Genomic DNA, 22,497 nt, shown 5'->3' with positions numbered 1-22,497 from the left:
GGGACACGAACCCACGTCCCCTGCATCGGCAGGCGGACTCTCAACCACTGCGCCACCACGGAAGCCCCAGCCTGCTTTTTTTTCTATGGATTTACCTATTCTGTATATCTCATATCAATGGAATCATAGAGTATGTGACCTATTTTTGTTTGGCTTCTTTCACCTATCATAATGTTTTCAAAGTTCATCTAGGCTCTCTAAACATTTGCGTGCAAGGATTTGAGTACCTGTTTTTAATTTTTGGGGGTGGGTATATACTTAGGAGTGGAATTGTTGGGTCATTTGGACAATACATCTTTGAGAAGAGCATGAATTGAACTTTCAAACAATGCACCCAGGAAGTTTGTTTTCCCCAAAGGAAATGGCAGAAACTTCAGAAAATTGAGTGGGAGGAGCTGGGGGTGATAGTATAATGTGCTACGTAAATGTATTAATTCAAGCTAGTGTTTGCAGTTCACATCCATCATGTCACATCTTAAACAAGAACCAGATTTAGGATTTTGGATTCCAAGTCGAGCTATTTAGCTGCTTGTCTTGTTCCATAATACTGTTGTCAACCTAGCTTACTGAAGCAAACAAGGTAGCTATGAAGGTAGTGCTGAAAACCTAGGAACTAGAGGAAGAAGACTACAAACTTTCAGGAAAAGCAGCGCCTTTCTTCTCTAGAACGAGGGCCAGGGAAAGTCATTCCGAGAGATAGTTTGTTTCTGGTTTCATTGGTCACGTCCCATGATTTAGAGAATGTCAGTGTAATTTGATACAGCACTCTTCTTTATAGAGAATTTTTTCTAAGGGTGCTCGTAGACAACTGTTTTGGAGACCGCAGAGAACAGTTGGGGGAAAAAGAGAAATGCCATGTAAATCTCCTTATTTTAGGATTCAGAAGTAGAATGGCCTCTATGGAAGCCATAGAGACCAACATGGACCGAGGGTTTAAACAAGATGGTGGCTGGGACAGGACCGCTCTATCCTTCTGGATGAAACTCTATGGCAGAGCAGAGTCGCACAGTTCAGAGAAGTGAAGCTGAGATGGGTGGTAACCCGACCACACTAGCGCGCTGGGAAGAGTGGAGCGTAAAGAGCTCTCTCGCGCATGTGTGGAACCAGGGGAAGTGGGAAGCGGGGAAATGGGTTTTGAGACCAAGGACCCACCCCACAGTACAAGTTTTCTGAAACGTGTGAGTCTTAAGCCCAGCTAAAGTCGAGGTGGGGCGTTTCCTAAGGCGCATGCGTTCTAGACGACACCAGCAGTACAGTGGCGTGGTCTTTTCAACGCCTGGCGTACAGACGACGTCTGAAGTGGAAGGGGCGGTCAGGACTCCCAACACGCATGCGCCTTGAGGCCGAGGCGTTTCCTTCAGAGGGTGTGGAGTGCAGGGCTTCTTACTGCGCAGGCGCAAGAACCGTCCGGTAGGGCTGGTGGTCTAACACGGGGATGGGAGAGGAGGTTGAAGGGATTAAAAAACCGGATGCGCCTGCGCGTTGCCTACTGGTGGGACGAACTCAGGAATTGTGAGGGGCGGGGTCACGGATGCGCGTCATTGGATGGGTAGGTGGGAGGGAGGGTGGAGAGCCGGGAGAATCTGTGCGCTTGCGCAGTGCGGGGGTGGAGGGCGGAGGAGATAGATAGCACGCTTGCGCGGCTGTCACAGGGCTGCTTGGTTGGTCAGTGGGGAGTCGGCGCCTGCGTACTAAGACCCGTGTGCAGCAGCGGCGGCGGCGGTAGAGGCGGCGGCGGCGGCGGCAGCGGGCTCTGGGGCAGCGGTTGGGCTCGCCGCGAGTGAACGGGGTCGAGTCAGTGCATTCGCGCGAGGTGAGAGCGGGCAGGGCGCGCGTGCGCGGAACCTTGGCTTGGGCCTGGGAGTAGAGATGGAACTGCGCGAGGGTCGGGGAGGGGGCAGAGGGGATCGGCGGCCGCCGCCGCCGCACGAGATTCGGTCTGAGAGCGGCGCGAGGTGCGGAGAGGCTCGGGCGCGCGACCCGGTTGGCGCGCGGGGTGACGGTTGGGGCTGGCCCGGTGACGTTGGAGCGACGCAGGGCGGGGGACGGCGAGCCGCGAGGCCGCCACGCGGGAAAGGCCGCCGGGCGGCCAAGCTGGGGCGAGGGCCGGGGGCAAGATCGGCCCGCCGGGGTAAGGGTACCTGGGACGTTGAGAACCGGGCGCCGCGCGGCCACGTGAGGTGGGGGAGGGGGCTATTCGGTGAGAGGGCATGTGGAGGGGGGGTTGGCGGCCGGCGGGGGGGAGGGGAGGCTGCGTGGCTCCGGCCTGGCGCGGCCTTTGAGGAGGGGGTGGCCGCAGTACCGGAAGTGCCGCCTATGAGAGGCTGCCCTTGGGGTCGGAGGCCGCATGGCCGAAGGTGGACGGGGGCCGCATGGCAGCGCGGGGACCCCTCCCCCCAGGTCCCGGCCACCGGAAGCCCCGGGCGGCCACATGGTGGGCGGGAGCCGGCAACCCCCAGCGCGGAGAGAGGTGGTCCTCGCGGGCGCCTAAGGGAGTTTGGAATTTTGAGGAGTGGGAGAAGCCCGACGCCCTGATCTTGATCACCTCCGTGAGCCCGCTGTGGGCATATGTTAGCGCTCCCCCACCTCATGGGCCCCTGTAGCTTTCCCCCCAATCCTCCTGTGAAGTGAGGCGGCCAGCCAGGTGTAAGTGGCATTTGTCCGTGCTGGGACGCCAGAGAAAGTGGGAAACCGAGGGCGATTGGACGGGAGCCCAACTCTTACCGGTCGTCCCGACAGCGCTTTAAAGTCCGGGGCAGATGAATTACCCATTTTGATAGGTGCTCTTCACCTTGTCACTGTCTTTCTCGTTGTGTCTGTTTTGGGAGTTCCTGGTTTTAGGGTCCTTAACTCTGCTAGCCTAGTATAATTTACACTACTCACTAACTACTACCAGCCTTTTGCTTTCATTTTATCGTCATTCACCACTCCCCACTCTCCCACTTTCTACTGACTGTACAGGCCCGGCCTGAAAAGCCGACAGGACCGGTGCATCCTGGGAAAAGTGGGAGGGCCCTTGAGGAGAAGCTGGGTTCCTGGGTTCCCTTTGGGAAAGCAGAGGTGTTTGGCAGGGAGATCAGTTAGAAAACAACTTTACTTTCTCCCCCTCGGCTGCGTCTGCAAATGCATGTTGGAGAGGCGGGAATCCCCCAAAGAGGCCTTGTGGTTTCCTGTACCAGTGACTGGCTCGTGTGTGGATAGGGTGGGGGGGGTAACAGAGACGGGTGGGGCTCCCTGTCCTCCGGTCTCCACCCCTCCCCCCCCACATTAGCCCCGCCCTTTTGCTGGCTCATAGCTGCTCACCTAATTATAGCCCTGGTTATGTGTGGGGAAGAGGGGTGGTTGGTTTTCAGTGGCAAGCAACACCTGAGTCCTCCCCCTACCAGGAATTAGGCCTTTGCCCATCTCAGAGATTTGACATCCTGACTTCCTGGAGCTTTTTCTATCCCGGGCCACCCCTTTAGCTTTCATTTGCGGTGGGGAATCCTGCTTATCTCCCACCGCCACACACATAGTATTTTTGATTCCAATCAGTATTTAATCTAGGAACTTTATTTTACGTGGGTAATGGAATAAAGTGCTGGGGAAAAAATGAATCAGTGTTTCTAGAGTAGAGTGGGATAAATTGGAGACCCTATTAATTCTATCCTTACTGACCCTAGTTCTCTTCTTGATTCTAGTTGGAATCGAAGCCTCTTAAAATGGCAGATGATTTGGACTTCGAGACAGGAGATGCAGGGGCCTCAGCCACCTTCCCGATGCAGTGCTCAGCATTACGTAAGAATGGCTTTGTGGTGCTCAAAGGCCGGCCATGTAAGATTGTGGAGATGTCAACCTCCAAGACTGGCAAGCACGGCCATGCCAAGGTTAGAATTTCATTTCCATATCTTGTCTTCCCCACCAGCTGTCATCAATGCTAGCCCCCTATCTTCTTTAGCTCTTTTATTACCATCCAGTTCCTTGTGTTCAGCACTCAGCCCTGGACACCTTTTTCAACTACTACACCAGCCTTCAGCTTCCTCCTTGGTTACCCTTCTGTGCCCTGTCATCCTTGGAATCCCCCCTTTGTCCATCTTTGTGTGTCTCCAACTTCTCTTTGTGGTCCTTTATGCTCTGACTCTTCAGCTGCTCCGTCACTTTTTCTATTTGTCTGTCCATTTGAGTCTTTGTAGGTTCTCTTTGTTTCTATCACTTTGCCCAGGATTTCTCCAATCCTAACATCTCTCGGAGGGGCTCCAGTGTACACCTCTGATTTTCCAAATTGCTGCCCCACTCTCCAGTGCCAGCTCTCCCCTTGGATCTCTGATGCAGCATCAGAGTGTCTCTACCTGCCCCCTCTCCTGGAGCCTCCTTGCTTCCTTAGGTCCTAACATTTTTCTTATATCCCTCCTTGTAACTTTACTTTTTCTTTTTTCTCAAAAGTTCAACCTGATTCACCCTTGTTGGATTTCTTGTGGTTTTGTTCCCAAATCAGTTTTTCTGTCTTCTGTTGACTTGGCACATCCTGAGTTACCCCCAGATGTCTAGCTCATTCTTTGTTCTTTCTGGTTTTCTTATTTCCTAAATGCATTGTTTTTTCTGTTCTCTCCCCAAGTCCTTTTTTCTTTTCAGCTCTCTTCTTTCTCATTCCTTCCTGTTTTCTCAGTTCTTTTCCTTCTACCTTCCTTATTTTCCAAGTTCTCAGCCTTTTACGCTGATGTCCAGAAAGCTTCTTCCAGACTTTCACCTAGACGACTCCTGCTCCCCTAGGATCCTGGTCTCTCGTTAATGTTTTGATAGCTCGAGGTGACTGCTCCAAGCCTGTCCTACAACCTTCCTGTGTGCTGTCAACTCCAGTCTCAGTGGTGGTCTTTTGGCCCCAGGCTCTTTTTAGAGGCTTTAGTGTTTCTTTCTTGAGTTGATTGGTTCAATTCCAGCTCCTCTAATCTTTGTCCTGACAACCTAGTCTGACTTCCCTCACTAGCCAGGGATAACTTGAGCCTTTATCTCCTCCATCCTAGAGTTTGGTTGGGTTTCTCTTTGATGTGATGCATGCATACAGGTCCATCTGGTTGGTATTGACATCTTTACTGGGAAGAAATATGAAGATATCTGCCCGTCAACTCATAATATGGATGTCCCCAACATCAAAAGGAACGATTTCCAGGTATGTAGATGGTCTGGATGTAGATGGGTTAGTGGTTTGTGGGAGGAAAATAGAGACTGGCGAGAAGACCTTGTGCTGAGAGAAGGGAGATTGGCAGGAGGAGAGGGTATTTGGTATTAGCAGTTTCCCACCCTAGTTTGCCCATCAGACCCTTTATCCTCAGGCTACTTGGGCCTACCTTCAGCTTCCTTCCCTGTCTGCCCCCAGCTGATTGGCATCCAGGATGGGTATCTATCACTGCTCCAAGACAGCGGGGAGGTGCGAGAGGACCTCCGTCTGCCTGAGGGAGATCTTGGCAAGGAGATTGAGCAGAAGTACGACTGTGGAGAAGAGATACTGGTATGGTGCCCCCCCTCTTTCTTTTATGCCCAGCTTTGTTCTTTGTGCTTCTTTCTCTGAGCTCAGACTTGACTATCCCCCATGCTCCCCCAGATCACGGTGCTGTCTGCCATGACAGAGGAGGCAGCTGTTGCAATCAAGGCCATGGCAAAATAACTGGCTCCCAGGTGAGTGTGGTGACCCCCCTCCCCCCAGCCCCCTCCACTCACTTTGTCATCTCCATGGAAGAGCTACTTTGGTCTTAATTGACTGTGGTGCTTGTTCCCCTCACCCTTTTTCCCTTTGAAGGTTTTATCCTGTCTCACCTGGTTTCTCTCTTCTACCCAGGGTGGCTGTGGTGGCAGCAGTGATCCTCCAGCCTGCAGAGGCCCCCTCCCCCAGCCTGGCCCAGCTCTGGCCCGGCCCTTGGCTGGACTTCTCCTACGCAATTTATTTGACATTTTATTTTGGTTTCCCCTACACCCTCAATCTGTCGGGGAGCCCGTGCCCTTCACCCTGCTCCCTTGGCCAGGAGTGAGTGAACCATGGCCTTGGTGACGCTGCCCTCCTCTTCTCCCCTCGCACTACAGCCCTGGTGGGGGAGACCGGGTGGGTGCTGCTTGTGGTTTAGGTTGGTTTGGTTTTTTTTTTTTTTTTGGTTTTTTTTTTTTTTTTTTTTTTTAATTCAATCTGGAATCAGAAAGCTGTGGATTCTGGCAAATGTTCCTTGTGCCCTTCCCCTACTCATCCCTGGTCTGGTCCCTTATTCCCCAATAGCCCTTTTTCCCAAGCACCACCCCCACAGACTGGGGACCAGCCCCCTCCCCTGCCTATGTCTCTCCCCAAATCCCTTTAGATGGGAAGGGAAGAGGAGGAGAGGGGAGGGGACCTGCCCCCTCCTCAGGCATCTGGGAGGGCCCTGCCCCCATGGGCTTCACCCTTTCCTGCGGGCTCTCTCCCCGACACATTTGTTAAAAATCAAACCTGAATAAAACTACAAGTTTAATATGAAGCCCCCAACTCAGCTGCTGCTTCGAAATAAATCGGTATTTGCTGACTAGAACGTCAATTTGGAAATCAGAAAGAAGAGTATAGGTTGAACTCTGCCACTGAGCTCATTACAACCAACCTGCTGTCCCCCTGTGGTTCCTATGGACCTGCCAGCCACCCCTCACCCTCCTAGCAGCCCAGTGGGAGGCAACACAGATAGTCGCAGCCAGGGTCAGTGGCAGGTAGATTTTATTGGCCTGGGACTAGGACACACCAGGGATCCTCCCCCACGGCAGGGGCTGGGGGCAAGGTTGAAGATCAAATCTGATGGTCACTTGTGGTAGAATCGCGGGTTCTGGCTGTGCTGGATGAAGGGGAGCCGAGGGCCAGGCTGGCTGGTGGTTGCAAAGCCCGACTGGCAGCGGTGATGAAAGGAGGGCTTTGTCAGCGTGCGTGCCCTCCCTTTTACTCCACGCGCAACTGAGAGCCATCCCAAGGGAGGAAGGGAATATGGGGGTGGGGACCACCTATCCTACCCAGTCCTGTTTCCCTGTCGTGTAGGGATTCTCACGGGCTGGATTACCACCTTACCTTTCCTGCTGGTTGCATCTGCACAGGGAGCTGGGGTGAGGCCAGGAGTCCAGGGGCTGGATGCAGAGCTTGGGGATGCATGGGGCGCAGGGAGGACTGTAGAGAACAAAGTTAGCTGAGGCAACCTGCGGCTCCCCTTAGCATAGGTAGCCCTTCCCTGACCTCGCAAGGCTCTACTCACTGAGTCAGAGAAGCCCGTCTGTTGGTTAGCATGTTCCATTTGTTTTTGCAAGGACAGGGCACCACCAGGCTGGAGGAACCCTAGGTGGGGAGGAAGGGTGTGAAGTGAGTAGAGAATGGAGAAAGGAAGGGAGGACCCGTGAAACTGGGCCCCTGCGTGGGGTGTCCGTCACCTGTCTGGGTGGGCTGAAAGTGGCTGTGCACGGCATAGGGCTGAGGCTGTGGCTGAGACAGGTACTGTACTGCAGGAAATGCGGAAGGTGCTGAGGAGGCAAGAGACAGTCACGAGAACCTCCTCGTAGCCTGTTCCCCACTCCTCCCTCTGGGCCTTGAGGAAAGCTCTCTTCCTCTTTTCCCACTGCTCACCTCTGAGCTGTTGACTAGGACTGTAGGCAGGCTGTGTGGGTCCATAGTGAGGTGGGGGCTGAGCAGTCCCATAGGCGCCGCCCGGGCTGCCTTGGAATTGCCCATGCTCTGGGGTCCCTGCGAAAGCAGCTGCTGAGCCCACGTAGTGCCGGGTCTAAGGAGGAAAGATGAGAACTCACTGCCTGTGAACTCCATGAAGCAAAAACTCAAGTGACTGCCCCATTTCCTCTACACAGTTTGGTGGGACACACTCATGACTTGAGTGCTGGCTGGTAAGCACGCTGGGGTCTGGGTGGTAGTAGGGAAAAAAATTCAGCCTAAACACCCATTTCTACTGTTCTTACCGTAAGCACTTGCGGTCCAAACATCTGTTTGGCTCTGTCTGCTGCCATGAGGGTGCCTGGGCGATTGTGTCCTCCAGGGCTCCCTAGAGAGGGAGAGGGGCTTCATGATGCTGAAATGAGGCAGCAACCTACTGGAAGGCGCATTCTGACAAGCAGTTTCTTTAATCCTTACCCTGCATGCTGAGGAGGTGAGTTCCAGTGTGAACGGTCAGGCCTTGCTGGTATGCCGCTGATGTCAGAGTGGTCAGGTCACTGGAGGGAAAGGAAGGCAGATCAAAGACAAGTCCGACCCATGCCGTTCCCACCCCCTTCCCCGTCCCGTTTGCCATTAAACACTGATGTTTTGTTACCTGATCCCAGTTACACTTTGGGCCCAATTTTATTTTTAGCTCTCCAATCTCACCTCTGCTCTTTTCGCCTCCGTTTTTCCTCCTCATGTAAAACTTTCTTGAGCTGCAGGAAAAGCTGATGTTTCTCTTCCTGTAGGGCTAAAAGCTTCTCCTGCAACTTCAGGATCTGGGGAGGGGAGAGAAGGTGAAGGCAGGAGAGCCAAGAGAAGAAAGAGCTAGGAGAGATGAAGAGACTGCTTACTTGTTCCTTGGTTTCCTCTAGTGACATTCTCTCTTCCATCTCCTTTTTCTTCCTTCTCTCCTGCTCTTCCTTCATCTTCTGTTCCATCATCTTGTCCACCTCTTCCTCCTCTGGAATAAGAGTCAGGTAAAAAGAGAAAGTGGCAGGATGGTTAAACTATCAGAATGTTAGAGAATGAAGACTGGCAAAAATTGGTTATCCCAGTACTCTTTGTACTTGCTCCAGTACCAAAAGCACTAGGAGGGGACAGGCTTCCCCATCACCGCGAGGGGGCTGGGGCGGGGAGGTTTATTAGGTGCTCTCCAAGGTCCTTCCCAGCTCCAGGGCGCTGGAGTTTAAGTGTGGCCTCTAATCCCCGACACAACGGGGCTGTCCGTCCCTCTAGCTTCGGCCGCTGTGCACTGGTCTGCCCGTGGGTGGGGGGGGGGGGTCAGCCCTGGGAGCGCGGTGCTCCCCGGGCCGTGCATCCTCCCGCTTTGGCCCCGTCTCACCCTGCCGCTTGCGCTCCCGCTCCATCATGATGTGCCGGTGCAACGCCCTGGCCATGGCGTTGGAAAGCTTGGGGCGCTCCAGGAGCGCAGGCATGGTGCTGCCGGGGGCGCTCGGGCCGTGGGCGCCCGGCTCTGTCGCTGGCTGCCAGACCTCGGGCCGGGCCTACGGGGAGGCGGGCGCTCAGGGGTAGCGCGCCGGGCCGGGCGGGCCGCCCCGGTCACGTGCCCACCGCCCGGACCGGCCCTCAACGCGGCTCCTCCGCGTGCGCGGGCGGGGGTCTTGGCGCTCCCGCCCCCTGCCCGCCACCCGGGCGCCCGCCCCTCCCTACCCGCCTTCTCGTCGCTTTCTCCGCGGCCTCCCGAGCGCCTGGGCCGTAGCGTCACATCCGGCCGCTTGGCCGAATCCTTCCGGAGTCGGGGCGGCCGCGGGCTCGCGGGTGGGGCGGGGCGGGGCGGTGGGGCGGGGCAGACGGTAGCGCTCGCGACGGGTGCCCGCGGTGTCCAAACGCCTCCGCTGCGCCCCGGCCGCGCACCGCGAAACGCCCCTACCGGGCCGGCCCCGCGGGCGGAGTCCCTGACGTGGCGGGGCCGGGGATCCTCCGGGAGGCGAGAGGCGCGCGCGAGAGAGGCCGAGGCGGCTGCTCTGAGACGGCGTTTATTGGCTCCTTAGAAATCAGAGTCAGTAACAACTGTACAGAGGCCCGACCCCCGGCGCCGCCTTCCCCACTCCCCCCTGGGCCGGAAAAGCAGCTTCATGTGGGGCACCGGGAGACTCCTCTGGAATTCACAGTAACCAGAACAGAAACGGAAATAAATTAAGTGTATGGGGGAGGAGTCGCGGGGAGTCGTGCTCCCCAGATCAGTGCATGGAGAGGGTTCCCCAGGGCCTGCGGCCGGGCTCCCCGCTGCGCCTTCACCTCGGAGGGAGGGACTGTCCGAGCCCTGGGCACGGAGACAGCTCCGCTTCCCAGCTAGTCTGAGAGTCTGCCCGCATGCTCCTGTGCATCTGCCAGGCTGAGCACTCAGCGTGCCGTGGGTCGCTGGAGTGAGGTGGTGGCAGTCGTCATTCAGAGTCCACGGGCCGAGGCCCAACTGTGCTTGTAGTGGTGCGGCCTCACCCCTCACTCCACCCGTACCAGCAGGGCATAGAGAAGTGTGGCCCCCTTCTCCTTGGTTACCCACTCAAGTTCGGCTGGGCTGAAGTGAGGGTCGGGAGGCTCTCTGAGGGCAGCGGAAGGGGGTCCGGGGGTGTAGGAGCCAGGGCGCACACACACCTGGAACGCCACCTGGGCCTGGTGTGTCTGCTGGGATTTGGGGTCCCGGAATCTGTCAGGCAAGAAGCATAAATAGGGCAGTGAGACCTCTGGGCCCAGGACCTCTCCCCCTTTCCAGCTGCCACCACGACAGTTAGAAGCTGGCCTTGCTGTTCTCAGGAATCACTCTCTCCGTACAGGAACCTGGCTCTAGCCGTCCTCTCTACTTGAAATGGCCTTCCTCCCAATGCCTGCTCGCCTAACTCCCTCCTGCCTTCTCCAAGTCTTTGCTCAGATCTCACCTTCTTAATGAAGTCTACCCAGACCACCCTATACCATACGCCCGCTCCAACCACACTTCTGACCCACTTCACCCACTCTTTTTGTTTCCATAGTACTTGTCACCTTTAAAAATACTAAATACTTATTATGCATAAACATTCTAGAGCAAGAAAGAGCATAACTTCCACATGCCTAGGGTTCCCTTCTTTGTTCTCTGTGATAGGACAAAATAAGTGGTACTTGTGCAAAGACTGTGTGAAGAAAGGGCTGGGTAGAGACTGAGGAACTAGGGAGACAAGGTGGGAGAGGAGAGGGAATCATGGCGACCCGTGTGGCCCCAGGCCCTGCTTCCTGTGTACTCACTGCACTTTGGATGCCAGGGCCTCAGCCCCAGCATATTGGAGGGAGGGGGAAAGCAGCACTGGAGGGGGCTGCTGCTCCCGAGGAGGCGCGCAGTTCTCGCCAGGCTCCTCAAACCCCAGCCCAGGCTCTCCCTTCAAGGGCCGGCAGCTCAGGATGGAAGCAGTGCCTGTGAGGAGAGCTGGGTCAGGGTGGCCCCCCCATGGCCCATGGGCCCGGCCTGCCCGGCCTCTGCCGGTGCCGCGGTACCTGCTCCCAGCTCCCCCCGGTCCAGCACCCTCCGGACGGCTGCCACGTTGCTCCCATGATACGCCATGTGCCACTTCTTGGTTAGTGTCCCAGCCTCTAGGCGGGGATTCACCCTAGGAGGTGGACACATAGGACAAAGGTCACTGGCTCCCCGAGGTCATTCCCCAGACAAGAAGTTTTGTCTTCTACCATACACCCTCTCGGGACCTCCCTTTCTCAAGGGGGCAAAGAACAGTGAGAGAGAAGCATGACCCTGCCCCATACGTACCTGAGGTTGAACCTGCACCAGCCAAAGGGCAGAGCGTATTCCCGCGGGGGCTCCCCACGGCGCCTGTGGGCCTCATCCCCTCGAAGCTTCCGGCAAGACTCACAGTAGCACAGGCTGCGCTTCGGCGGAGGCATGAAATAATCCTCTGTGGAGAGTGAGTGGCAGACTTTGTGGCATGGCTCCCGCCCTGGGTCTCAGCCATGTGGCCTCTTTCCTACTGGTCTCCAGGGCTCCGGCCATGGCCCTGGGCTGGGCAGGGAATGAGGCAGGTTCTGGGGGACTGGGGACTCACCAGGAAGCAGCAGCAGTTCCTGGAAACGGGAGCAAAGGGCGTGGTACTCACAGCTCTTGAGGGGGCTAGCAGTGGGCAGTGGACCCCAGCACACACTCTCCTTGATACCTGAGGGAGCAGAAAGGGCAAAGGTCACGGGAGCCGGGGCCAGAAGTACGAGGTGGGGGTGAGATGGGATCCTGGCCCCTTCGGCTGGCTCACCATCCACCATGTCAGCTTTCTCCATGTCCCCTTGGGTTCCAGCACTCTTTCCACTGGCAGCCCCTGGTTCAGGGGTCACGATTGTCACCTGCAGGGGAGAGGGGTGGTCAGCCAGAGTGTGACCAGCCCCCAGAGCCTGCTGATCCCCTCCTTGAACTCCAGACTTCCCCTGTCCTCGGACAGCCCAGCCTCCCAGGCACCACTCCTCCCCGCCTCTGCTGCCACTAACCTGCTCACACTGCCCGTAGAGGTCCACGAGCGCATGGCAGGGCTGGGGGACATCTGGCACAGCCACTCCCTGGTCCATCCCATTGATGTGGAGATGCAGCCCCCCAGAGCTGTCTAGCCGCAGTCCCAGGATGGTGCCTTCAGGACACGTGTCCAGATTTGGCCCAAACTTCTCACAGATCTGGGGGGAGAGACCTACTGTCTTCCCAGAGATCAGACTCCCACCGGCAGCAGCCACCCCGGCCCCTCACTAAGCTTCGGGTCGCCAGTCCCTGGGCTTTGCCTCCACACTTGCCCACTGCCCAGGCTCTGCCCCTGCTTCAGTTACCTAGACTCCACCTCCCCCAGCCCCACCCCCCGCAACATTCTCCATGGCAGGGATGTAGGAGGAGACGATGAGCCCGAGACTGACCAGGTAACGCCGCTCACACCCTTGCCCATCCACTACAGGACGCCTTTATACCTATGGTCCTAGCTCCAGGGTTAGGGGCCCCTCTTCTCCCTCTCGGCCAGCCCCTCCCCCTTCTCTCTGCTCCCTACCCACCTTGAGACCGTTGTGGAAGACCCCACGGCCCCGCAGCAGCCAGGCCGCCCGTTTGAGGGCACAGGCAGAAGCAGGGAAGTTGAGCCTCTCCGGTGGGCAGGTAATGACTCCCAGGACAAGGGAAGATGTCCACTGCCGGTTCAAGAAGTCTATCCGTACCTGGGGAGAAGGCAACCACTCCGCAATCATGGCCTCCTACAAAGAGGTCACCCACCCTGCAGGACCGGGCTCCTCACCCCAGCCAGGGAGAGAAGACGGCACCCCACAGTGTGGCCTGGGATGCCACCCCTTCCGATGCCTGGACAGACAGGAAACTGCAAATTCAGCTGTGTCCTTCCCTCTTTCAGCCTTGGTCTTGCTATTGCTTCTAAAAGGATTCTTGTCCCCATGGGCTTTCTTCACCTGCCTAACTCTGACAACTTGTAGTCTGCAGCACAAGACCCCCTCCTCTGGAAAGCATGCCCTGTTCCCACATATAGAATCAGGAGTCTCCCTGGCATCCCTCAGCCCCTCTCCACTGCTTCCCTCGTCACAGCCCCCAGGTGGGTACTTCCTGGAAACTGATATACAACTGCCACCACAGGATATGAACAAAAGCCCAGGAAGCTCACCCAAAGGGCATGCCTTCCACTTTGTCCTCAACCTGGAAAAGCCTCTCTGCAGGAGGGTTGGCCCTGGGTCACCCTGAGCAAGAGGAGCCGGGGACAAGGAGGTGAGGCCCACCTGGACCAGCAGCTGGGGCACCAGGGGCTGGCTGATGACAACGATGCCCTGGTTGTAGCTGGCCACTCGTGTAGCTGTACGGTTCCCGTTGGACAAGAGAATATTCTTCCCATGGTTCTCTAGGAACTCGAGGGCTGTGGGCATAACGGCCACTTGATTCTGGCCCTGGTGTGGAGGAGAGAGTGAGCTGCGGGGCGGCCGACGCGAGGCCTGAGCCACCCCACTGGGCTTGACAGAGCCTGCAGATAAGCCTCCGCCCACCCAGGGCTGGATCAGAGAACCTGAAGACGACCCAACGGGCCACCAACGGTCCCTCCCTGTGCCCAGTGGGCCCTGCTGCTGCCTCTTACTTCCAGGCCGTGCTCCTCGCCCTCATCCTCCTCCTCGCCCTCGCTGCCAGTGTCCGAGCTGGGGGAAGGAGGCTGGGTGCCTTCTGGCTCGTCCAGCCTGGTGGAGCTGACAATAGAAACACTCCGCACTGGCCCATACAGATCCAACACGGCCCACACGCTCTGGGGGCACATAGACCCAGAAGTCAGAGATCAGTGGAGGACCTCAACCCCACTCCCAGACCCAGTGCTGGTCTTGGGTCTACCTTGGCAATGCCGGTGGCTGCAGGCCCCATATCCTCTCCATCTACCAGGATGTGCATCGTGTCATCTGCCCCTCGGCGAATGCCCACACGGCTCCCCACCTAGGGCCAAGGTGAGGCAAGGACAAGTGCTCAGCCCGCCTCTCCCCGCCACCCCGACTCCCACGCCCACCCCGGTCCCTGAAGTCAGCTGCTTCACCCCCAGCCTCTCGAGGTTCCGGCCATAGTTCATCCTCTGGAGCTGCCCGTCGCGCCTCACTTCACAGCTGGACACCATCCAGGTGGTCTTAGTCCGGAGCTCTGGCAGGGAGGGAGGCAGCCCCGGGCCACTGCCCGCTCCAGGCCCCGTCTCCCCCGGTGCTAGTGTGGTCAGCCCTAGCCGGAGGGAACCAGCCCACTTCTCATCCAGCTCCTCCACTTTCACCTGTGAGAGAGAGGAACTCTCAGTGGCACTGTGGGGCAGGAGGGTGGGAAGCAGTCTGGCTCTGCTGTGAAGGGTCCGCCACCTCCCCTGTCACATCGCCACAGCCCACCTCAAAGACCTCCTCGGTCTTGAGCTCCTTGGTGCTGAAGACGAGGCCGTGGGCGTAGCCGGCAGCACGCACCGCCCTCGTGCCGTCTTCCTCCAGGGTGATGTTCTTGCCGCAAGTACTGTGGAATCGGTGAGCCACGCCAGCCGCTGTGGAAAGATGGCACCAGAGGATGGGGGAGGACTGGGGCAGCAAGCTTCAGACAGGACACAGGCAAAGCTTTCAGGTGAAGCAGGAAGTTGACGCGAAGGTCCCACCTCCAGTGCTCCCTCAAGACCCCTGACTCCTCTTTCACCGAGGCAAGACCCAGTCCCAAACCTGCCACGCCCAGCTACGGTGTCCCAGCCCCCTGGTGGCGGGGAAGGGTCTAGGCCCTGTGTACCAGGTGTAACCTCCTCCCCTCTTCTTGGCTGCTTCCCACCACGGGTTGATCCCTCCCCCTCGGTCTGCAGCTGCTGCAGCCAGCCTATCTTTGAACAGCTTCCGTGACCTGGAAACTGCATCCCCCAGGCCCACAGCAGGCAGGCAGAGCCCTCCCTCCCTCCCTGCCGGCTGAACCTGGGGAGTGCAGGGGGAATGACTTCTCAGTGGCGGTGTTGCTGGTCGCCAGACTGTTGTCCATGGGGCCGGTGGCATTGGTGATGGACACTTGGACACACTGGCCATATAGATCCACTACTGCATACACCTCTGGGTAAGAAAGAAAGGGGTCAGGAGCCTGATAGCCAGGGGTGGGCTGGGCTGAAGGTGGCAGGGCGAAAGCCACGGAGTAGTCACCTTTACCGGGAGGCAAGCCTGAGCAGGCAGCGCCTTGGTCCTGGCCGTTGATGAAGTAGTGCAGATCGCCCTTGGCAGTGCGCATCATGCCGATGCGGGCACCCGTGCCTAGCGCGTCAAGGTCACACCCGTAGTTGTTGCGCATGGTGTTACCATCTTGCATGATGGCTGTGCCGCTGGGGGGATGACAGAAGGAGTAGGTCAGCCTCCCAGCTTCCTCTCCCCACACAGGCCTCTGCCCAGTCTCTGCTTGTCGGAACCTTCCAGTGCCTCAGACTGGGATCTCGATCTGGGGTCTGAGACCCAATCTTGTATCCTTCATCCCTGGGGTCCCCCCGGGAAAAGCAGGAGCTTCCCTAAGGGTGTGGGGGGAGGGCTTCCCAGAATCGAAGGGACTGGGCAGCCAGAACCCCTGGGTCTGTCATTGTCTATGGCCACCACATGCCCCAACTCTGCGTCCCTCATCCCAGCCAGCTCCACCCAGCCCCACCCAGCTGGTCCCCAAAGCAGACAGCCCAACCTCAGCATCCACGTATCATAGTCAATGTCCGTCATAGTGTTGGGGAATTCAAGGTCCTCAGGCCGAATAGCGGTCACTCCTGGAAGGAGGCAGGGGTGGGTCTGAGCTGAGCCCCCAGCCTCCTGCAGCCAACACCTGACTGCAGTGCATGCGCGCGCGCGCGCACACACACACACACACACACACACACACGTGCCCCTCACCAGCCTCGATGGAGCCTGACCAGCGGTCTACCATCTTCTGAATGACAATTTCAAACAGCTCTCCATCCCTCAGGGCCCTGCCAGGGAGAATGGCCATCAGACAGGCCCTACTTGGGTGGCCGACGCTGGGTAGTAGGAAAGTGGGCACATGAAAGTCCCAACACTGACCGGTTGGAGATGACGATGGCGTCATTGAACTCGCTGCGGCAGTTGTGGCGGAGTGCAGTGCGGCCACCGTTGGTGATGACTGCGTTGCTGCCATGCAGCTGGTGGAAGCGGAGGTCGGAGCCCCCGGTCCCGGATGACGGGGAGCTTGGAGACACCTGGTTGTTCCCCTCAGGGAGTGGCTCAGGAACCTGGGGCACCTCTGCAAGAGTGGACATCACCCATTAGGATTACAGTTGTCTCTGAGGCCTCCCAAGGCCACCCCAACCCCTGCCCAGCCCGGCCCTCACCCACGTCGTCCACAATGGTGGCCTGGGCTGCCTGGCCATAGAGATCAACGACAGCATAGACGCCCGGGGGCACGTTCCAGGCGGCGGGGCCCTGAGTCATCCCATTGACAAAGAAGTGGAGAGTTCCGTCCTCCCGCCGCACCACGCCCACCGTGTCCCCTGCCTTGGAAGAAGGGGGGCTGGAGTGAGGAGTCAGGCGGAGTTCCTGCCTGGGCCGGTCCCGCAGCAGCCCCACCTTGCCTACCTCCCCGCTGCCGACACCTGGCGGTACCCCCACTCTCCCACCTTGAGCCGGTCCAGGTTGTGCCCATATTCGTCCAAGATGGTCGTCCCATTGTGCATCACCCCATTCCCTGTCATCATCCAGGTCCCTAGGGGGACAAGGAGTGGCAGAGGCCATAAGGGGAAAGCCAGAGCTCCTCTCCTCTACATAGCGGTCCCCACATTACTCCCCAAAGCCATTAGCCCATCCCGCCTTTTCTTTGACACTTGCTTGCTTCCCAGAGCAGGGCAAGAAAACTCTGCAGTTCCCAAGCCAGCCACAGGCCCTGTCCACATGGCACTCCTCAGCCACTGAATGCGTCGTCATAAATGTGACAAGTGAAAGAGGGGCTGGAGAACAAGCTTCAGGGCTTCAGGGACGGCTTCCCCCCAGCATCCTATCTTGGCCCTGCCCTTCTTGGGAGCTCACCAGAGCGCAAGTTGGTCATGGTGGAGGGCAACTGGAGGTAGGCAGGGTTGTGGGTGGTGACGCCAATCTCAATGGAGCCAGCCCATTTGTCCACCATCTTGTCGATGCGCACCTGGAACACCTCTCCGTCCCGCAGGGCTCTGCTGCTCAGTACCACGCCATGATTGAAGTCGTCAGTGGCACTGAGGGCACAGCAAGTGGGGACTCAGATCCCGACACACATACTGAGTGTGCCAAAGCTCAGCCTGGCGATGCCTGCCCGACACCCACTACCCAAGTCAAGCAGCCACGCTTCACACTCCAAGAGGCCCCCCTTCTCTGTCCAGGACGCCCCACACCAGACTCCTGCTGCCTCCCACTGCCCCACCCCTCCCCCCAATCCCATCAGAGCCCCTCCGCAGGCTTCTCCCCACCCCATGGGCCATACTGGGGCCTCAGGGCAGTGCGTCCCTCGTGGGTGATGGCTGCCTTCTGCCCACAGTTGGGGTGGAAGAGCAGGCGCTCGGGTTCTGCCTGGGCCGCAGGAGCAGCCCGGCGGAGAGCACCCTCAGGGGACAGCGCCCGCAGGATGGCATTGTTCCGGCGTAGGCGGTCACTGTGGTTGTTATTGTGGACGATGGTCACCTTCACAGCCATCCCATACAAGTCCACCACACCGTACACCACTGGGGGCGTCAAGGGGGTAGCCACGCCTGCGGGGATGGAAGGCACAGGGAATGGGGGGATGAGGGGAGAAGAGTCAATATAGGGAGATGGAGCATGAAACAGGCAAGAGAATGAGATACAGACCCCCTCACAGCAAAAGCCCTGGCCCAGCTGCTCTCTCTGAGCTTCCCCTTACCCTGATCAATGCCATTAATGAAGAAGTGTAGGGCAGAGTTGGACTTCCTCGTGAGACCAATGTGGTCGCCCTCCTATTCAAAGCAGAAAAATAACAGCCTGGAATCCATTCACAATCAGGCTCCAGACTTGTCCTGGGGACTGTGAGAACAGAGTGGGCTTCGAGCCTTCCCACCACACCATGCGACAGGGAAACAGTTCCAAAAGGCTCCCACGCGTCTCAGGCCACTCTGATGCTCAAGGCAAGTCAGGCAGTGTGTTAAACCACTTTATCAACACCGACCTATTAACCCTCACGACAGTCTATCGAAAACTACTGACGGGTTCATTTCTAGACACTAAGAAGAAACAGGGGCTTCCCTGGTGGTGCAGTGGTTGGGGGTCCGCCTGCCGATGCGGGGGATGCGGGTTCGTGCCCCGGTCCGGGAGGATCCCGCGTGCCGCGGAGCGGCTGGACCCGTGGGCTATGGCCGCTGAGCCTGTGCGTCCAGAGCCTGTGCTCTGCAGCGGGAGAGGCCACAACAGTGAGAGGCCCGCGTACCGCGAAAAAAAAAAAGAAACAACTACCAAAGAGGGTAAGTTTCTTGCTGCAGATCACTACCACGAATGGCCAAACAGAGAAATGAATTAAACCCATCTGACTCCCAAATCTGAGTGCCTAACTGTTGGGCAACCCTGCCTTCTCAGAAGGAGCCTTCAAGCAAAAGATAAAGGGCCTTGCCCTAGGTCAGAGAGCACAGTGCCCAGGCAGGGCTGCACAGTGCCCGGGCGCCCCTGGAGACTGGCCCGCGCTTTGAGCCCACCCTCACCTGCAGCTCATCCAGACTGAATTCACAGTACTCCCGGCGGGTGCCCTTGCCGTTGGTCAGGATCCCGCAGCCACTCATCATGATGGTGCCTGGGGGAAGCGGACACCCTGGTTAGGGTACGGGCTCCCTTCACCTCAGCAACCACAGGCCATGCCCACCCTGCCGGGGGCTGGTACCTGACTGCAGGTTGGTCATGGTGGCTGGGTACTCCAAATTGTTGGGGTTGTGGGTGGTGACACCAATCTCAATGGAGCCTGACCACTTATCTACGAGCTTGTCGATGCGGATCTTGGGTGTAGTGACAGTGGAAGGGAGAGGCGGGGAATGTAAATGCAGAGAAAAAACTCTGCGCCCTTGGCTCTTCCCCAGGCCACCCCCGCCCCCTTCCAGCATCAAGCCCCATCTCTAGCTCCCGGAGGGTGAGGTGCCAGCCAGACCCCAGGGCCTTGCACACCTCAAACATCTCATTGTCCCGGAGTGGGCGGTTGGTCATGACAACCCCATTGTTGAATTCATCCAGGGGCCGGCGGCGCTCTGCCGTCTTATTATTGTTGCTGAGTTTGATGAGGGTTCCACACTTCTCGTGAAAGAGGAGGGCATCGTTGGAAGTGAGGATGGGTGAGGTGGCAGTGCCGCTAGGCCCCGGTGCTTCCCCTGCCGGTGGGGAGCTCAGGTTCACATTTAGGAGCCCCCCGTTGTAGGCAGACAGGATGGCGTTGCTCACCACCTCGGAGAGCTCCATGCTGGCAAATTCTGCGATAGCAGGGCGGAGGAAGGAAGTAGAAATGAGTCTCCTCATCCTCAGGCTTGCCGCGCTCCCCCTACCCCTCTCCTGAGGTCCCTCCCTGTCCACCTCACTTCCCACTCCCCTTCCCGGGACCTCCCCGGAGCCCTCACCATTATGCGACTCAAGGCTGTTAGGAAACGTCTCCGGCCGGGCCTGCGCGGGGGACACCGTGAAGGCTGGCGACCAAGTGGGATAGGAGGGGAATAAGTGTTCGGCCCCTGCTGCAGGGCCCACAGCCATGACACCCCTCCTCTAGTCCCTGCTATCCCCTTCAACAGACTCGGGGGTCTGAGTGGCCCTGCCCATACCCTACTTGTCACTACATTTCCCCCATTCCTTCAGCCATTCCCTCTGCCCCACTCCTCCACCGCTGCCCCAGCTGTGTTCTCACCTTCATCCCCAGAGGTCCCCTGTTCAGACCAGGTAGAATCTTCAGCGGGGGCAGAGGGTTCGAGGGGAGGTGTGGGGACGGGAGTAGGGGGGCTGAAGCCCGGCTCAGGGGGTAGCACGGTGATCTGGGTGCACTTGCCGTAAAGGTCCACGACGGCCCAGACACGAGCTGGCAGGCCCGTGGCGGCCACGCCGCAATCCCGCCCATTCACCCAGAGCCGCAGCTCCCCAGCAGCTGTGCGCTCCACGCCCACACGGTCCCCTTCGCCAAGCTGGTCCAGGTCCTGCCCATACTCCTCCAGCACAGAACGTCCATCCCTCAGCACCGAGCAGCCTGACACTACCCACGAGCCCCCCTTCAGCCCCGTGGCGCTGCTTGGGAAGTCCAGCACACTGGGGTCCAGTGCCGTCACCCCAATCTCAATGGAGCCACTCCAGGAGTTGACCTGTGATGGGGTGATGGACAGGGACTCAGGATGGGCCACGAATGGGTCTCCCACCACTAGGAAACCACATTTCACAGGCCACTGTGTCCCCCTCTTCCCACCTCTCAGACAGCTAACTGGCTTTGCTCTCTTGAGACACAAGGCATCACCATCCAGAGATGCAGTCCCACAGGTATTTTCTGGACTCTGGTCTCAGGGGATGGTTGGGCCCGCTCTCCTTTAGCAACTCTACTTTGTACTGTGGGTGCTCACTGTCTACAACACCACGCCTTTCCCCACCAGGCTGGCTAAATTCCCTGGCCCCAGCCCCCTGCCGCCTCTAACTTCCCTGGTCTCTGTGGCCCCTCAACCAGCCAAATTCACAGCTCTCCACGTCCATATTCCTTGCTCTTGTATATGGCTCTCTCCCTCCTTGTATATGGCCTATTTCTCTCCTAGGCTCTGGCTGCACTCAAACTCACCCTTCTCCCAAATTCTGTCTCTGTGCACCCGGCCTCTTCACCACATTATGCACAGGCACACACACCTCTTGCTCCTTGAATATTTCTTTTCATCCATCTTTCTGGCCAAACCGGTGAGTTTGTCCTTCAATGGTTGTTCTTTTCTTGGTTATCTCTCTTCTCCTCCCATCACACTTCTGACATCTCTCCATCCTCCATCTCCCCAAAATTGTTCCAGATCTGTTCCCTAGTCATTACAGTGGGTGGGGCCCCACGTCCCTTCCCTGCTCCTGGATCTTAAGAAAACTCAAGCTCTCCTTGTCTCCTTCTTCTTAAGACTGAATGTTTCCGTTTCATGGTCCCTTCCCGCCCATCACCTACCTGGTGTCCTGTCTGGCGGTTCCCTCTCGGTACCCGGTGATGTGGACTACCCTGGCTGGCCTCCCCCATCTCCTTCTAGTCCCCTCCCACCACCCTCCACATCTCTCTTCCGCGGCCCCAGCTCCGCACCTTGCGGTCGATGCGGACGGTGAAGATGCGTCCATCGCGCAAGGGTTCCCGGCTCAACACCAGCCCGTGATTAAACTCCTGGCCCGGCTGCTGCCGCCGCGCTGTACGCCCACAGGCCGATAGGCTCACCAAGCGCCCGGTGCGCGGGTGCAGCTCCCCGCCGCTGCCCGGACCCCCGCCGGACCCCGGTCCTGGGCCGCTCCCGCCAGGGGGGCCCCCACCCCCACCCGGCCCCGGCCCGGGGCCTCCCCCAGAGCCCCCACTCCCACCCGACCCCGCCGCCATCGCCGCTGACACCGGGGCCGCGCGACAGCCGCGCTTGGCGGCACCGTGGCAACCGCGGTGCACGGACGCCCTGAGGGAATAGGACCGGGGGGTTGGGGCCAGATATGCTTTACGGCAGTGCCGGGCAATAAAGCATCCCGGGTTAGGGAACTAAGGACTACCACGGTGGGAAGAGAAAGGACGACAGGGTCGGGCAGGTTTGCTTTACGACACGGGCGAGGTGACGGAGTGGCTTCAGAGGGGTGAAGACGGGCCGGGAGCTTTTGCGACAGTGGGAGAAACGACTGCCGCAGGCATCTTTACGACGCGACGGGGGGGAGTTGGTGCCCAAACACTTTCAGCTTTGCGACAGCTGCACCGAAGACCCCGCCTTCGTCGAAGCAGGCAACACCTTGAAGTATTCGCTTTACGGCAAGGGGAGGGGGGAGCTTTCCTTCTCTCTGCTCGTTTCGAAGCGGTGTGAGCGAGCTCTGAGTTCCCAGAGCAGGGAACTGGTAGCTTTGTAAATGAAAATATCTGCCCTCCCTACCACTGAGACCGGTTATGTCTTTCTAGAGTGTCGCAGTCCCTCCACTTTGTATCACAACTCTCCGCAGAGGCAGAGCGGCCCGGCTTTGGGGGGGAAAAAAAGCTCGCGGATGTTTCTAGTCAAGCCTATCTTGAGGTTTTAAAGCCACGAATAAAGAATGCAAAGGAACCCCGGCAGGAAGTTTCAAGCAACGGCGCTGACATTCCCCAAAGATTCCCCCAGAGCTGTCAACAAACCCCCAGCACAACTGACTCGACGCTCACGCTAAGCTTGGAG

The 22,497-nt window shown here is 58.2% G+C and overlaps 3 protein-coding genes across 9 annotated transcripts; 1 reads left to right on the top strand and 2 right to left on the bottom strand.

Annotated features, from left to right (window-relative positions):
• The first annotated feature begins 1,391 nt into the window (after positions 1–1,391).
• On the top strand, positions 1,392–6,488 carry EIF5A (eukaryotic translation initiation factor 5A). Of its 4 annotated transcripts, none has more exons than XM_082678399.1 (6): positions 1,392–1,410; positions 3,681–3,866; positions 5,042–5,146; positions 5,354–5,485; positions 5,579–5,652; positions 5,813–6,488. In XM_082678399.1, the coding sequence occupies exons 2-5, from the start codon at positions 3,702–3,704 to the stop codon at positions 5,639–5,641; spliced, it is 465 nt and encodes a 154-aa protein (XP_082534525.1). In that variant the 5' UTR covers positions 1,392–1,410; positions 3,681–3,701; the 3' UTR covers positions 5,642–5,652; positions 5,813–6,488. The 4 variants fall into 4 exon arrangements, with proteins under 4 accessions (XP_082534525.1, XP_082534527.1, XP_082534526.1 ...); XM_082678401.1 differs by lacking the exon at positions 1,392–1,410 and adding an exon at positions 1,648–1,813; XM_082678400.1 differs by lacking the exon at positions 1,392–1,410 and adding an exon at positions 2,061–2,131.
• Positions 6,489–6,673: 185 nt separating this feature from the next.
• On the bottom strand, positions 6,674–9,431 carry GPS2 (G protein pathway suppressor 2). 2 transcript variants are annotated; one of them, XM_082679545.1, is made up of 11 exons: positions 9,347–9,431; positions 9,018–9,180; positions 8,527–8,636; positions 8,339–8,451; positions 8,108–8,187; positions 7,936–8,018; positions 7,592–7,745; positions 7,399–7,488; positions 7,227–7,306; positions 7,046–7,141; positions 6,674–6,869 (listed from the first exon to the last, which is right to left on the bottom strand). In XM_082679545.1, exons 2-11 carry the CDS (start codon positions 9,109–9,111, stop codon positions 6,786–6,788), a joined length of 984 nt encoding a protein of 327 aa, XP_082535671.1. In that variant the 5' UTR covers positions 9,112–9,180; positions 9,347–9,431; the 3' UTR covers positions 6,674–6,785. The 2 variants fall into 2 exon arrangements, with proteins under 2 accessions (XP_082535671.1, XP_082535670.1); XM_082679544.1 differs by having other exon boundaries at positions 8,339–8,636.
• Positions 9,432–9,667: 236 nt separating this feature from the next.
• NEURL4 (neuralized E3 ubiquitin protein ligase 4) lies at positions 9,668–21,692 on the bottom strand (the record flags this gene model as incomplete). Of its 3 annotated transcripts, none has more annotated exons than XM_082679392.1 (29): positions 9,668–10,343; positions 10,916–11,081; positions 11,162–11,274; positions 11,430–11,574; positions 11,722–11,829; positions 11,923–12,010; positions 12,152–12,331; positions 12,695–12,853; positions 13,418–13,582; positions 13,768–13,929; positions 14,013–14,111; positions 14,209–14,433; positions 14,543–14,688; positions 15,098–15,229; positions 15,317–15,492; positions 15,837–15,915; positions 16,040–16,116; positions 16,208–16,406; positions 16,495–16,657; positions 16,780–16,865; positions 17,186–17,367; positions 17,613–17,877; positions 18,027–18,099; positions 18,835–18,923; positions 19,011–19,122; positions 19,289–19,587; positions 19,732–19,797; positions 20,013–20,457; positions 21,408–21,692. In XM_082679392.1, the coding sequence occupies 29 exons, from the start codon at positions 21,690–21,692 to the stop codon at positions 10,139–10,141; spliced, it is 4,689 nt and encodes a 1,562-aa protein (XP_082535518.1). In that variant the 3' UTR covers positions 9,668–10,138. The 3 variants fall into 3 exon arrangements, with proteins under 3 accessions (XP_082535518.1, XP_082535519.1, XP_082535520.1); XM_082679393.1 differs by having other exon boundaries at positions 15,323–15,492; XM_082679394.1 differs by having other exon boundaries at positions 21,279–21,509.
• Positions 21,693–22,497: the final 805 nt, after the last annotated feature.

This window comes from Grampus griseus (genome assembly GCF_964374135.1).
Source record: "Grampus griseus genome assembly, chromosome: 20".
Classification (NCBI taxonomy): domain Eukaryota; kingdom Metazoa; phylum Chordata; class Mammalia; order Artiodactyla; family Delphinidae; genus Grampus; species Grampus griseus.
The sequence above is the reverse complement of the archived record's forward strand: the minus strand, read 5'-3'. Positions and strand labels throughout refer to the sequence as shown.

Coding starts and splice junctions, on each gene's coding strand:
- EIF5A (XM_082678399.1), top strand. CDS start 3,702: ATGGCAGATGATTTGGACTTCGAGACAGGAGATGCAGGGGCCTCAGCC. Junction 5,147..5,353: donor TCAAAAGGAACGATTTCCAG/GTATGTAGATGG, acceptor GTCTGCCCCCAG/CTGATTGGCATCCAGGATGG. Junction 5,486..5,578: donor ACTGTGGAGAAGAGATACTG/GTATGGTGCCCC, acceptor ATGCTCCCCCAG/ATCACGGTGCTGTCTGCCAT.
- GPS2 (XM_082679544.1), bottom strand. CDS start 9,111: ATGCCTGCGCTCCTGGAGCGCCCCAAGCTTTCCAACGCCATGGCCAGG. Junction 8,019..8,107: donor TCACCTCCTCAGCATGCAGG/GTAAGGATTAAA, acceptor CTCCCTCTCTAG/GGAGCCCTGGAGGACACAAT. Junction 7,142..7,226: donor AGACGGGCTTCTCTGACTCA/GTGAGTAGAGCC, acceptor TGTTCTCTACAG/TCCTCCCTGCGCCCCATGCA.